Here is a 14,788-nt window from a genome sequence, read left to right on the forward strand (position 1 = left end):
GGTCTCAAAAGTATCACACTCTGCAAGGGCTTCTTCTAATCCTGTCATGTTGTTGAGCTGTTGGGGTTGATAAAATGGGGTGCAAAATGCATTTGGCGCATCTGGTGATGGCGCGCATGTGCTGACTAACTACGGTACGAGACGGTGCTAACCACATCTGGATGCTAGCTTGGTTCCAGCCTCGCACTCCTACGCCCTTCCTTTCCGTGACTCCAACTACACCACAATGAAGATGCAGCACGTTGTCATCCCGCCCCTTCCCCTTTCTTATACGACGAATATTGCGGCCGTTGGATGCGACGTACGGGAGCATTTTCCTGATCTAGCCATGAACGGAAAGGTCGCTGGCTGATACCTGGCATTTGGTGCCCTCTATCAGGCCTCCATCGCTGATTGTGTCGTAGCTGAGTCAAACCACCATGGTTGTTGGACGCATTAAAGAGAAGAGCGGTCGCCTCAATCATGTCTACATCATCGTGCTCAATTCAGCAGCTCTTGTTGGCAACCTTACAATATTCGGCTCGTCCTATTTGAACAACAGTTGATCCCAAAGACCTTCCCGCGTATCTGATACAGTCCTCTAATGATCTACTATTACGACCACACCATTACATCCTCGCAACTACCTCCACAAATCGAGCGGCGATCCCATCATGGCAAACTGGAAAGTTGCCCCTTCGAATTCAGAGGAGAGCAAAATTGAGTACACCCCGTTCCTAGAATGCCGCAAATACTTTGCAGTCGACGATTCTGGATCGACAGCAGGCGCTGTGCTCCGTCAAGAGCGTGCTTTTGTCGATGCGTTCCAGGAAAGCCATGCCAATGTGGCTGACGTGATGTCTCTATGGGGCTCGAAATGCGATAACCCTACAACTCGGTTCAATGTTGTAGACTGGCGTTCGAGTCATGGTGGCACCTATCCTAGCGATATCCTCAAGAACTCCGCAGCTTTGAGTACCATCAGGAAAGCGGACGCATGGTTTTTGCTCACAGATGGAGAGATTTATGACGGCGATGTCCACCGACTCGCCGACCTAGCTTACGACGCTGAAATTCTCAACGTGCCACTCGTGTTTCCCATCACCGGTTCACGCGGCAGCTCACCCGGAACAGCCAACATCAGTGTCGGCATTTCCTTCTTCGCCAGCTCTCACGACACCTTGATCCTCTTCAAGGACGTACAGACAGGCAAGATATACGTCATCGCCGGGAAGGGATGTTTCACAGAGTTGGGTGGATCTGCAGCGGCACAGGACCTGACCAGTTGGAATGACTTGCTAGTTTTTGCAAGTGAAGTCGCATTCTTCTCGCATTGTCAAAAGAGCCACATCAAGGTTGCCAAGTCATATTCGCGAGCAAAAAGCACAGGAGGGATCAGCCTTGGTTCGGTTTGGGAGGAGCAGCATGCTAGCCCCGTGAAGGTGGACCTCGATGCCCTTCTTAGTTCCAGATTCCTGTCAGATGCTGATGCTCTAAACCTCTTGGCCGACAAGGCCTTCGACGCCCTTGCTATTGCCTGCAAGACTCGAAGACGCGTCCCCGAACTATGAGCATTCGTTCAAGTACAGAAAGTCGAGCAAGTGGCACCGAAACTCGAAGACCGAAATGGCGCGGCAGCTGTCATTGCTAGAATGGCAGATACGACAAACAGTGATGAAGACCGTAAGAACCTCCAGGAACAGCTACGGGAAGCTCATGCTGGGAATCGCCGAGACTACCAGAAGATGATCGCCGATTTTTCAGGGTCAGCGGCCGAGCAGACCTTGAGTAAACGTAATCAGCTTGTGGATGCAGCTCTCAGGTCACTCGCATCTATTGAGGCTGCCAGCTACAACGCAGATATTATCGGTCGCAGGAGCAACAGGGCTCGGCGCGCTGAAGTCATCGACTCCACTTCCACGATTGACACAGCCAAGCTAGATCTGGAAGTACCCTCGTGCAAAGGCTACTGTCTTGTCTGCTGTGGCGATCAGGAGATCATGTCTATATGCTTCAAAGAGGCCAATCCTGAAAACAAAGAGGATAACACAAGCGACTTTGCACTCAACTTTCCACTAGCTGCCGGAGCTTCTGAGAAGAACATCGATCTGGTCTCGAGTCAGAACGTATGCTTCCAATGCGCACTACTTGGACCTAACGGCACGTCTATCTACAAGGAACGGTTGACAGCCATCATTCCCACTGTGCAGTACGACGGAAGCAACAAGAAGTACATCAACGATCAGCTCTATTCGGCCTTGACTGCACGATTAGCCACTAGTGCTGCAGGAATCGCACAACTGTTCATGTCTATACTCCAGAACGTCATGCAGACGAAGTCATGGGCAGGAGCCGGAGTGAATGCTTCGCAAACATCTGTTGATGAGCAGCATGAAGCTACCCAGCGCCGTAAGTCGTTCCAGTGGATGCTAAATCAGCTCGTCCAGAACACCTACACTCGCGAGACCTTCAATGAGACCGGAGAATGGGTCAAGTTCCAGCAAGCACTGTCGTGGGTCACGAGGGACTTCAAGAACCATGGACTCGCAAGCTTTGCCGTCACCTATCCCGTAGCAGGCTTCAACAGCCTACTAGCCCTTGGCCAGCATACAGGTGCATTCTCGAATGACACTGTTAGTCGGTTGCAGTCCGCGAGAATGCTGCACTCGATTGTTGCGAAGTATCTTGCTGACCTCCAGGTCTATCTTCAGCGGGGATCAGGCAACACGGGAACTAATCGTGAGCGCTGGAAGCAGAAGTACCTGGAGACCATCTACCGCGACTTCAACGGTCCGTTGGTGCCCGTGGATCGTGGCGACGCTTCCGTGGTTGATGATGTCGAAAGCTTCAAGCAGCGCCTGTCCGTATGCGTGGCAAAAGCACCCAGTATAAATGACAAGGCTGTCATGCACAGGATTCAGATCCTGCTCTTCTGGCTTCTCTTCACCCAACGCGGCCACTGCACAGCCCAAACCTTCTTCACCCGCATCAGCCACGACGAGCACCTCGCCCCAGCAGTCCTGGACCTAAACCTCTCCGTTCCTCCCTCCGAGCATCAGAACATCCTCCGATCCATCTTTGCCAAGCACGACGCAGCCCTCATCAACCCCGTCCAGGCAGCGTCGCACAACACACTCATCCCCTTCGCCAACCCCTTCGGCGCTTCTGTCCTCCGGTGCGGCGTCCCCAGCTGCGCGCAGCCCTTCTGCGACATCATAGCTCTGCGCCCTCAGGTGATTGTTCCCGAAATCGTTGAAGCGATCCGACGAGCTCGCACAAAGCATCTCATAGACGTCTTTGGCATCCTTGGACGCTTCGAGCGCTGCGACACAGGACTGCCTGAGCGTACAGCGGCAGGTCGACCACCCACATCTATCCACACGAACATGCACATCAGCATTGTTCGGGAGTGGGTTGAGCGGACGCAAGATGCACGAAGGGCCATTGTGAAGGGAGGAGAAGCGCGTACGGAGTTCGTTAAGGATGTGCGCAAGCGGCTTTGTGTGGAGGGCCGAGGCAACATTTTCAATGCGCAGATTGCGAGGAATATTGAGGAGCTGTTACCGAGTTTCTTCGAGGCACTTACGGCGGCATTGAGGGGGGAGGGGAAGAGTGGTGAGGATGTTGCGTGTTATCAGCACAATTTTGAGGGAAATAGGTTGCAGGGCAAGATCATCTGGGAGTTGATCAAGGAGCTGGATCACGGGAAATTGCCTTGAAATTCCCGTCTTGTACGTCATACTGATAGTTCAATACAATTGCACATGCACTTCCTCAAGGTATGGGCAATAGTGATTGGAGTATGAACATGCGTAATTCTGTATATACGTATGTATCCAAATACGTCATACCATACTACGCCATGGGCGTGTATCCAGATGTCGCACAAAAATGAAAAGTCTTGTCGTGGCCATCTCCAACTGGAGGCTAACAATTAAGTAGATGCAAACATGCTTCCCAAAGTAACGCCGTCATATGCTTATAGCCTGTACCCAGTCATGCAATAACAAAAGAAAATGTACGATCTCTAATTAAGATTCTAGGTCTAGGCGCTGGAGGCCACGAGGGCAAAAGTGGTGGCGATCATGGCGCACACAGCAGTGAAGGCGGTGGGAGTGTTGCGGAGACCAGCGTTACTTTTCCTCGCTGTACTGCCATCACTCTTCAGGACTGCGGTGCTGCCTATTTGCCAGCCGATGTTGGCTACAACGGCTTGCGAGTCGCGAACGGGGATGGCGGCCTTGCCAGAGCCGTCGAGGGTGATAGTGTGAACTGTGCTGTCGACAACGCTCGACTCGCCGGTAGTGTCAGAGTAGGTCATGCCGTTCCAGGTGGCTCCAGTTTGGGAGTCGGCACCGTCAGCGGTCAGGTAGGAGAGGTAGACGTCTTTGTTGGCGTTGGAAGAACCAAAGTTGACGTTGAATGTGAAGCTGCCCTTGTCGGACTGAGACTCGTTGGCTTGCTTACCATTGAGCATAATGACAGCTTGCAGGTTATCGTGGGCGTACATAGAGTAAGCGCGAATGCGGCCATCGTACGAAGAACCAACATTACTGGTGCTCATACTGGCGATCTGAGTGGTTCCGTTGCCGTTGCCGACGATCTGAGCCATAGCGGCGTGGGCGTAGTAAAGTGTTCGAACGAAAGGATCACGGCCGTACAGGGTGATAGGTTGCCACGCGCTAGCATTGGAGTTATCGGTCATGTGCATCTGCACGGAAGAGATGTCGAGGGAGGCGGCGTAGAGGAAGAAGTTGAGGGTCCAGAGAGAGGCACCGAAGGCGTCAGAAACACCAGGCATACCAATGGGTCCAATGGAACTCATCTCACGCAAGACGTACGGCAGGCCGGTCTTGAGGCCAATCTTGACCTGCTTCTCCCAGTACGCGAATTGAGTATTAGTTTGGTCGAATTGCATAAGGTCATTAAGAGTGATGGGTGTCTTTGTAACGCCAATGACTGCTAAAGATTAGCGTGTCTTCTCGTGTAACAATCGTACAGAACGACTCACAATAGAAGTAGTCGTGCTGATTCCATACAGTCACGTAGTTGTCGCCGTTCCTGCCCTCCATCATGCCATCGCTGACCAATTGTGAGATTTCGAAGGTCGTGCCAATGGTGGAGGCGGTCGCAGGGGGCTCGAAAAAAGACGACGGCAGGCCCGCTGGCTGCAGCACACGGGTGTAGACGGCTTCGGCGCGGTCGAGGAACTGTGTTGTGTATACCTGCCCATTCCAGGGTGCAGTACGGAAGGTGTTCTGTAGCCACAGGTCGGGCTCGTTCCCAACCTCGAACGAGTACAGCTTGACGTTGGTCATGCCAGAGACGGCACCCTGGGCAGCAGCCACAATGCGGTCCTCCCAATCGTCCTCCATGTACGCCAGATTGAGGCCATATGTGACGGGTGTATCCTTGGGGAAGCGGTTCAAGGCCTCGAAATACCCAGGTCCGATGATCATCGAGTCGGCGGCAACGTTGCCCTGCGCCGTCGAGCTAGGGTTCTTCTCCCACGCAATGTCTGTGTAGTTTGATTCGTATAACATGTAATCTTGTGTGTTGCCTCCTAACCGAATGTGTGGCGGCGCGCCCGAGTAGTCTGCGAGGTTCTGTAGGAGCTTTATTGACAATTGGTTGGGTGTGTCGCCGCCGGTGAAGGAGAAAAGGTTCGAGGGCTCAATGCCGAACCCTGCAAACGACGCATCGAGGTACTCTGAGGCGCCATCGGGAGCACTGGACGAGGGCGACAGCGATATCGATGATTGAGCGAGGACGAGTTGTAATAGCGAGAGGAGCGGCAGGGCAATGTTGCCCAGGCCGGCGACGGCAGATAACGAAGGCACCATGGCAGCTGTCTTTTAGAATGTGGGCAAACAGCTACCGTAAATAACAACTGCTAAAACCCGAGGAAAAAGGAAACCGGCACAGGAACAAGCGACAGGACTGTTTTTGTTTGCAGCGAGCGGACGGGGAGAGAAAGGGAAAGTCTAATAATGAAGCACCCAGGTGCACCATCGGCAGGCTAGCAGTATCACCCGCTGGAAGTGACGCATGGCGCCTGCTTGGGCCGTTGCATGTTTGTTGAGTGGAAGCTGCGGAAGACCTCGGCGGCTCCACTTGCCCGTGGACAACGTCATGACAGTTTGAGCGCTGAGCAAAACCACTCGTGACGGCCATTGACTGGTGCGCGCATACTGAAACACGTATCTCTCAAGGGGATCACCATGGGGGAACAGGCAACGCGTCAGCTCCATGTGGGCATCGTCAGATCGAACGACAGCGAATAAAGGCAGAACGAACGTGCACGGGCATCTAATTACGGTAACGCAGATCTTTAGGCATATTTAAAGCTTGATTGAGACCTTACGCATGGGTCAGATATTGGTCCTGCCGCCATTGTCTCTGCCCGTGACTCTTTGTTCTCAAATATCTTGACGCCCTGAAAGATTGCTTCGACGACAAACAACCATCTTTGTTCAAAAGTCAACGATGATGGAAGGAGTAGAGGCAAACACGTATTGGCCGTACTGCTTAAGCTAGGCGAAGCGGCAGCTCTTGTTTTATTGCCTAGATCCGCGGCGAAAATAGTAGGCCTGAAAAGCTTGATTTCGACTCTCAGCGCATCACTTTCCCCGCAGCATCACTTTTGACAAATGCGCTCCACTGTTGGATGGAGAACAAAAGCTAGAGCTGTCATTCACAGTCTGGGCCCATCGCCAGCCTCGCACACCGTATCTGATGTTCTTATCAGCCCCCCTGCCACATCATCAAGAGGAACATCGACATCAACAGCACCCATCACAACATCATTCAGTCTCCCCAGCTGTGATCTCCAGCGCAGTCCTGCATATGCAAGAGGATCATCTGCTCGACCTTCCGCTATCCGCGTGCCAAGCCTGAAACCCCGGTTGTTGAAGGACTGCCGCGGACCACGCGGAAGGCAGACCTGCTTGCTGCAACACCATGATCTCACTTGAAGGCGATGTTCCTTTTCGATCATACGGTATGACAGGACCCTGCATATAACAGACTAGAGCACACCGTCACCCAGCCATCTGGATTTCTATGTGACGTGAGGGTGGAGGAGTCCAAGTCTCCACTACCTGCAGCTCAGCCACGCAATTGTCACTTGTTGCAAGACGTGGCATGCCCCCTTTCATTGCAGCGCAATAGCGTTGAAACATGCAGCTGGCGGTCGTTATCACGAATTGTGGACTTCTGGAACAGCGAGTGATATTGACGTCATAATTTGATAAGCACAATGAGCTGGCAGTCTGGTTCTCTGCTGAAAGACACAACAACACGCAAGACGAAAACGAGGTGTCGCAACTTTTTTCCACTGATCAGCAGGAGCGGAGCATCAGCGCCGACAACACCGTCGAATTCGGGCCTTTCACTATTTTGAGTTCAGCCGCACCGGCACGTTTTGCTGGTGGCTTGGCTGAAGTTCGTCAGCCTCAATATTGGCCAAGACATCTTCTGCATGCGCACAACATCTGTTGTGAACGATCTGGAAGCTGACCGGCTTTCAAAGGCTTGCTAGATAAGTACTATTCCGTGTTATGAGACTATTTTCATACAATCGCAACCCCTCTGCGATCTGTCCACAAAAAAATGTCCAAAACACAGGCGTACAACGGCAACTTACTAACACTTGGGCCTGAGCCCTCACCATCCCCAATACTATGACTGAACTCAACCTCTTGTAACTAAATCTTTGCATTACCAGAGAGCTACTGCTTCTCTCGTCTTCCATAGTCTTAGAGTCACATAAGACGTTAAACCAATCAATCAATGGCAACTTACTCCAACGACGCTCAAAAGTGAGGGCTTCGGTCACAGGCAACCGGTTGGCTCCTGCAACGACAGGTTAAACAGGCAGTTTCTGTTGACTGGTCACATTCTTTGCTGGCTACTCAGGTACGCGCGGTTCGAACTGTCGCCGAGCGAGACTAAAGCTTCGTTTTCCAAGGCTTCATTTACAACGACCTGCCTCAACCTAAACACTCACAGGGTTGAAGTGCATTGTGTCGCCTCGCTGGATGTTCTTCATAAAAGCTACCGTTGCAGGTACCTTGTAAAGTTACACCACCATCTGGATTGGGTTGAAAGCACGGAATCTCATCAAGAAATCAGCTCCACTGCAGCGTCGAACAGAAGGAATCATCCGGTTGACTGTAGCGACTCGATTTTTCTGATGTCAGCCAAGATCACGCGTGCATCGTTGAGGGCTACTAGGATATCGCGAACATGGTAGTTTCGTGAGCTATGCAGCTTCCTCGACTCGGCAGTGCCATCAAGTCATGATAATCAAGGTGGTCAAGGTTTGGTTTGCCCAAATTCTCACTGTCTACGACCACATGTGCAGATGCAAGACTTTGCGTCAGAAAACGGCCACAACAGTAGACCAGGCTGCAGCGGATAGCATAACGTATCAGGTATCTCCTCTCTTTGGACCGGTCACCGTGTCCGGGGAGCTGTTGAGATGAGCTCGAAACACATCTATTATCGATTGTCGATGTTAGGCAGACCAACGTCGACCATCAAAGGCACCCAAGGGTATGTCTTCGGATTTGTCCATAGTGATCGCCGGCTCTGAGGTTGGATCTCCGTGTGTGCTCGGAATGCCAAACAGCGCCGATATCAATACGAGAGCTGTCGCAACCCAGCCGCTCTACTGATCGACTGCATACAATGTCTGCCTGTAGGTAAATCTGGTGGGTGCAGGAGGTATATCTCGTTGTACACAATAGCTACGGCACCGATGATCGGACTCCCATAAGCGATGAGTGGCCTAAAGAAACTCCAGTGTGGTTTGTGCAAGTAGCCTGATTGCGCTCGCATTTGCAATAGCTCCTGATGCATTACTTTCCGTCTTGCAAAAGGTGTATCATCAGAGGCTTCTGAAAAGCATGAGCAAAGACCGAAAATGCCGGCGACCAAGGTCAAGATGCCTACGAGTTCCATGCGTACGTACAATCCATCGAAGATGCGGCTCATGCTCGCTTTCACCACCTCCTCGTGGCTGCCGAATATCTGCTTTGACTCGAAACAAGATGGCGTACAGTTGAGCCGTTCTTGCAAATCCGGTATCTGCGGAGGAGTAGAAGTCAATGTGGCATTCGTGCCGAGGTTCACGCAAGGGTAGGAGACCTCGTAGGTGCGTGAGAGATTCACCCAGGAGCAGATGGTGCCACTCGAGACTAACGATACCCCAGCATTGAAATATTGGTCTCGCCTTGAATTTTCGCAGCACAGCGGACCACTGCATGAACCACGAAAGTAGTGTTGTTGTAGTCCCGAGTATAGCCCAGGTGCTGACGACGTCCTGTATCGAAAACCGCGCGGTGCTTCGCGGTGAGGCACGCCAAAGCGATGGTGTGGATAGCAGTGACTCCAGAAGATACCATGACTGCGCCGGCAGCACCCTTCACCAACAGTGTCTTGTGTCGATAGTAAACCACCAATAGGAGTACCGCATAGATGTTGGTTCGTTGGAGAAGACCGTAAGAACCGCCGAGGGGAAATATGCAGGCTTCAGCGCCCTTCATCCCCTGCCGTGAATGGTGAAGCATCACAAGCTTCTCTTTACTCAGGTAGCACCACATTGGCGCTCTGAGGCTGAGCCATGCGCTGTTCTTTGTCCGCAAATGACGACAAAACATCCAGATTGCCATACAGCTCCGCACGTTGGTGGTCGCTCTGTAGGCAGGAGCTCCTTGATGTGCTGTTGAGGTTCTACTTAGGTAGGTAGCAAAGATGGCAGATTGCAGGGATTAAGGCGTTTGATGCAAAAACCGAGTTGGTCGCATCCCTGGTGATAGAGAGTCTGTGCTGCGCGATTCCTCCTTACCTGAATGTGGACTTGAGTACCCCCGGGTACCAGTAGTTGCGGCTCACAAGGAAGGCGCTGTTGCCTGCGGAACTCAAAGCGCATCTATTAGAGTGATCATACAACAGCCATCGCGTACGGAAAGTACCATTCTGAAGACTCTGGTGGAAGGTGCCGACACGGCTACTGCAGCGAATCGCATGCTCAGCCTTAGAGAGTCAAACACGTATGAACACCAGCTCTTTCTGATTTGGCAACTCTGCAGAGTCGCGATGCCCTTTGTAGGTCGCCTGGGCGTTGTTGATGCCTCTGACAATCCAGAGTAGTCAACTTCGATATTCGAATAGTCTGACCGAAGGACACAAGGTATGAATCTTCCCCTCAAATTTGCATCGTGAGGGCTCGTTGAGCAGTGCTGCGGCGGAGAAGAACGTTCTGAGTATGGAGTCGAAGAGCGAGTTATATCCTGACACCAAACACGACTATTTGCACCTTCTGATGTATGCTCAGTGTCACCCTCCGTCCGTCCTCTGCTTGCTCCACCGTCCCAGAATACCTGCAACATCGTGATAAAACCCGAGACGAACCACATCGATTGTGGAAGACGAGACTGTGACAAAAAGCTTGTTTAAGCTTGTTATGTAAGGTCGTGTTTCAGAGGTATCGTGAGGTGCACTGCTACGCGAGACTTCAGACGCTGTGAGTACCATCGCACCCGGCCGGGCTACTGACGAGGGTATTAGCTCCGGTGAGCGTGACGCTCGCAAGGACCTTTGAAAAGCCAATAGTAGTTGAGGTGGACCAGACCTAGTGATCTTCAAAGAGGAACATGCCCCTAATAAGCTAATGCACAAGCATACTGCACCGTGGAATTCACATCAACATCAGAGCAAAGACACGATGATATGATGTGATGTGATATTATTAAAGTAGTAAGAGTAAATGGGTATCTGCAAGAAATTTTTCTGTCAACCAAGGTGTCTCCTCTCCCTTCCTCATCTGTCACCCGTTTTCGTGGTCCCACAGAACCTTCCTTTGTCGGTAATGATTCCCTCATCCTCCACAATCGCGATCTTTTGTGACCCCGCACTTCGACTCGTCGATAACGTGCTTCACCAGGCTGATTGTTAGTTGCTTCTGTTTGCGATACCCCTCATTATTGGGACTCTGTACTTTTGGTAGACTTTGTCAAATGATGTCAGCCTCAAAGGGCTCGGCTTCAACGCTCGTCTCGAGTTGCTAGCGTTGTCCCAGTACTCCGGTGCATTGTTGTACAACAATGGTTGATAAGTTTTTGATTGTTTGCTCCGATGCTTTCAGTTGCGTGCCCCGCAATTGTAACGTGCTCATTCTGTGTCTTCGACGGACGAAGCAGATGAGATGCTGGGGGAGCGAAAGGAGTCGCGGACGTGCGAGGGTGCGGTCTCCATGGTCTCGCTCGATGATTGAGAAACTGTGGAAGAGAAGGCAATGATGTCTTCAGCCTCGACTTCCTCGAGAGGAATGCGGAGCATCTGGCGGCCAACAAGGTTGGGAATGTAGACGTATTGGGTTGCTGGGGAAGACATTCTGAACATTCGATGTGTAGTGGGTTGATGTCGAGTGATGGTATGTAGATATAGTGTCAATATATGGTATTGATCAAATTGGGATGTCTGTGATATGTACTGAACGTCTTCAGGTGGGGATCAGCCTCATACATATACTCTCGCTCCAGGCCTCAGAATCCCATCTCCATGCACCATCGCAAACGCCTATCCCCACCCCTACCGCTCCCAAGAAAGCCAAAACCCTAACCCCATCGCACCAACCCAGTCTAAGCCCGATGCAAAATCCACCCCTGCACTCCCACCCAATGAGGCCACGCAACGATCGCCACAAGCTGACTTCGCTATCTCCGCCGGGTGAGCCGCCGCGCTGATTCGCGCTCCGAGAGCCAGAACGCGTGGCGAACAGTCACGCCAGCTCCGTCCTGTCCGACCATCGCGCGCGGCGATAACTTGTGCAGGCTTGTCTGATGCGCCCGATGTGACGAGATGCGGGGCCGCCAGTCGCCAACCAAGAGGCTTTCAGGGCAATTTTACCCTGGCAGCGGAGCGGCCAAGCGCTCGCCTATCCAACGACGAGACCGAATGCCTGGCCAAGAGAGCAAGTGTGTGTGAAGAGCGGAGTCTAGACTCCATCGTCATTCCCAATGGTGGGCTGTTGAGCATGGGTGACACATGGTGTTGAGGCAGGACTGCAGTTTGGCGTGTCGGTGTTTACGAGGCGCCGATGCGTTTCGTGCTTATTTATTAATACTCTCGTCCGCATGGACTATTGAAATCGGGGATAACATCGCACCGAATGAGTCACGGAGTCACGACAGTGTGATGACTGAGGCACGAGGTGTTAATTACACAAAAGTGCAACCTCGACCGCCGACAGTGATTACGATCAGTGTTCGCAAGCAGCACGGTTCTCAATGGTGGTTCACAATGACGAAACCGCGGGGCTGGCACAACGGTTCGTTGCTGGGCATTTCTGGGCATCCCCGAAAAAGCGACCGAAGATTCTGGTTTTTTTGCTGTACCAACATCAAGCATCCTGGACATCCAATTGGGAATCTGAATGATGGGCAGTAAGCGGCGTTCATTGAGGTTGAACTGAACATTTCAGAAGGTTGCAATATGCTGTTGCCAGAGATACCAAACAATTCTCTTGTCGTCAGCACAGCAGAACCTGGGGAAACCTTCAAAAGCCACGTCAAGCCCACGCAGCAAAGGTTCATCAGGACACTAACCGTAGCCCGGACATAAAGTTCGAGAATCGCTATTGAGCCCAGTCGCAACCAGCCCGACCTTGGAAACTCATTCCTATTCGATCCATTCTGGCCCTCTCCGAGGGTTATTACCTAACCACCAAGAGATAGTGCAGCTGATGGCGGAAACCCTTGGTCCCAAGCATTCCGCTCGCTCAGAACCTGAGCGTCAAGAGACCGCGTGGTGGAACGACCAAGCTCTGAACCTGGAAGGTCCAAGATCATGCACCTGTGGCCCAAGAAGCGCCAATGCACCCCAGGATCGCGGCAGTGACGGTTGGGTTTGGCAGCCTCAACACCAGTTTCGGTCAGCTCCGTGCACTGTGGCCTTCGTGCTGCTCGATCAGAGCTTCACCAAGACTGCTGTAAGTTCGCGCGTATAACTGACTATTAGGGGTGCATATATGGACTCTTAGCTGAAGTCATCCCGGACAATAACCCTCCTTGCTTCGGAATTATTCCTATTGCTCTTCCAGCCCCGACCAATCCTCTCCATAGTCCTATCTTCGTCTTTGCCAGGCCACATAATCTCCCCACGATACACAGCGCGAACACAGAAGAACGCAGTGACGAACCACATGATGACAAGTATGATCGTCAAAGCGCTGGCAATGCCATTCAATGCTTCGCTGTTAAGAACTTTGCCGGCTTGAATGGTGGCAAGGGTCAGGCCGGCGTTTGGGAAGATGAACGCCCACCAATTTAAAGAGAAGGACATTTTGCGGACCCCAGCTAGAACAGCGACAGTAGTAATGAAGAAGAACCAGTAGGCAAAGAGGATAACGAAGAGACCGGACATGATGCCGAAGATGCGTACTATGTCGCCGTCGCGTGATGGGCTATCCGTCCAGTAGTTTGCGCCGATGAAGGTGGGTGCTTGGTTGGCCAGAGAGATCAATCCTGCCGCAGTGTAGCCTGCACATCATCAGTGCCCTTCGTTTTGTTCTTCTAAAACTTCGGAGAACTCACCTGCTGGACCCACTGAAACGTACATTCCAGGACGCGTTGCGGGTGATGGGAGATGGCCAGTCATCAATCGCTGCATATATATGGCGTACATGAGGAACGACACGACCCAAGCAACGCCTTGCAACAGTACTCCTCCAATAAAAATGTTCCAGCTGGGCCCTTTTGGTTGAGCAGGCAATATGGTGCCTGCCAGCGTTCCGACCACCAGTAGCGGATAAATAGGGAAAATCCAAGCTGGCACCGCATCCGTCACATTGAGACGCTCGAGACGGAAAAACATGGAGTACTGAAAGACACCGATGATGAATGCGATGCTGCAGTATATCCAAAAACAGACTTCGAGTGCCTTTGGGAACCAAGGCCCGGTGTCCGCGTTGCCGTAGATATATGCGCAGTTGAGTATCAGAGCTACTGACACCCAGTACGTGCCGTGGAATAGCCCTTCGACGGGATGATGCAGCGATGCGAGGAGTTTGCGTGGAATAAGGATGAAGCGCGTTATCATCAGAGCGTTGAACAAGAGGAAGAGAACGATGTCGACGACGAAGACGACTTTCCCGATAGCCTGCAGTCCGGTGAACGTGTTAGGAGTGTTCCCTAACACGACGGCAAGGGCTCCTGTGGACATTGTTGCTGCGAACCATGGCCTGTCTGACATCAATAATGGCATTCACAGTTTCAATACCTTTGGACCCACCATGTGAAATGAGCAATACGGTCTCGTAGACCAACGAACTCAGGTGGGTTATCCTTCTCATCTTCTGCTCCATAGTCGATACGCTTCTTCTCACGGAAACGCATGTTGTTGTTGATCTTGGTGTAGCGCTCGACTGAGCAATGTCCTCACTTCAGCCAAATGGTCTTCGAAGGACACTAAGAGCCTTCTTGATGGTTCACACCTCTTTCGTCATCCCGCAGAGTAGTTGGCACGCGTGGAAGTCCAGGCGGGCTTAACCGTAGCCGAGTTCCGGACACAAGGTTCAAGAAACGTTGTTGAAAGTCTAAACGCTGTCGAGCTAAAAATTCACAGTGCAGGGCCTTCTCATGGCGTTGAGAGTTGTGACGTATCACGAAGAGGCGCTCACCTCTTGAGCCCAGGCAAATGTTGATGGCTTTGCAGCAGTCGTTTTGATCTTCCAGGGTGGAGCTGGTGTTGCAACCCTAGATCACTGGCTGGTGCTTGCCGACTAGGTTTTTAGCCCGCCATGACG

The 14,788-nt window shown here is 52.0% G+C and overlaps 5 protein-coding genes across 5 annotated transcripts; 1 reads left to right on the forward strand and 4 right to left on the reverse strand.

Moving 5' to 3' along the window:
* Positions 1–251: 251 nt before the first annotated feature.
* Positions 252–3,698, forward strand: BU25DRAFT_446076 (uncharacterized protein; the record flags this gene model as incomplete). Its single annotated transcript, XM_033709471.1, has 2 exons — positions 252–1,383; positions 1,564–3,698. The coding sequence occupies exons 1-2, from the start codon at positions 654–656 to the stop codon at positions 3,696–3,698; spliced, it is 2,865 nt and encodes a 954-aa protein (XP_033565344.1). The 5' UTR covers positions 252–653.
* On the reverse strand, positions 3,684–6,210 carry BU25DRAFT_407694 (glycoside hydrolase family 79 protein). Its single transcript, XM_033705614.1, has 2 exons — positions 4,991–6,210; positions 3,684–4,938 (listed from the first exon to the last, which is right to left on the reverse strand). The coding sequence occupies exons 1-2, from the start codon at positions 5,820–5,822 to the stop codon at positions 4,025–4,027; spliced, it is 1,746 nt and encodes a 581-aa protein (XP_033565345.1). The 5' UTR covers positions 5,823–6,210; the 3' UTR covers positions 3,684–4,024.
* Positions 6,211–9,077: 2,867 nt separating this feature from the next.
* On the reverse strand, positions 9,078–9,777 carry BU25DRAFT_225183 (uncharacterized protein). The gene has a single exon (XM_033701361.1). The coding sequence runs from the start codon at positions 9,651–9,653 to the stop codon at positions 9,180–9,182; it is 474 nt and encodes a 157-aa protein (XP_033565346.1). The 5' UTR covers positions 9,654–9,777; the 3' UTR covers positions 9,078–9,179.
* A 914-nt stretch (positions 9,778–10,691) lies between these two features.
* BU25DRAFT_407695 (uncharacterized protein) lies at positions 10,692–11,391 on the reverse strand. Its single transcript, XM_033705615.1, has one exon. It carries the CDS (start codon positions 11,374–11,376, stop codon positions 11,155–11,157), a length of 222 nt encoding a protein of 73 aa, XP_033565347.1. The 5' UTR covers positions 11,377–11,391; the 3' UTR covers positions 10,692–11,154.
* A 1,614-nt stretch (positions 11,392–13,005) lies between these two features.
* On the reverse strand, positions 13,006–14,770 carry BU25DRAFT_225274 (C4-dicarboxylate transporter/malic acid transport protein-like protein). The gene is made up of 3 exons (XM_033701362.1): positions 14,275–14,770; positions 13,578–14,224; positions 13,006–13,523 (listed from the first exon to the last, which is right to left on the reverse strand). The coding sequence occupies exons 1-3, from the start codon at positions 14,376–14,378 to the stop codon at positions 13,021–13,023; spliced, it is 1,254 nt and encodes a 417-aa protein (XP_033565348.1). The 5' UTR covers positions 14,379–14,770; the 3' UTR covers positions 13,006–13,020.
* Between the last annotated feature and the right edge of the window lie 18 nt (positions 14,771–14,788).

Source organism: Macroventuria anomochaeta (genome assembly GCF_010093625.1).
Source record: "Macroventuria anomochaeta strain CBS 525.71 unplaced genomic scaffold BU25scaffold_5, whole genome shotgun sequence".
Classification (NCBI taxonomy): Eukaryota; Fungi; Ascomycota; class Dothideomycetes; order Pleosporales; family Didymellaceae; genus Macroventuria; species Macroventuria anomochaeta.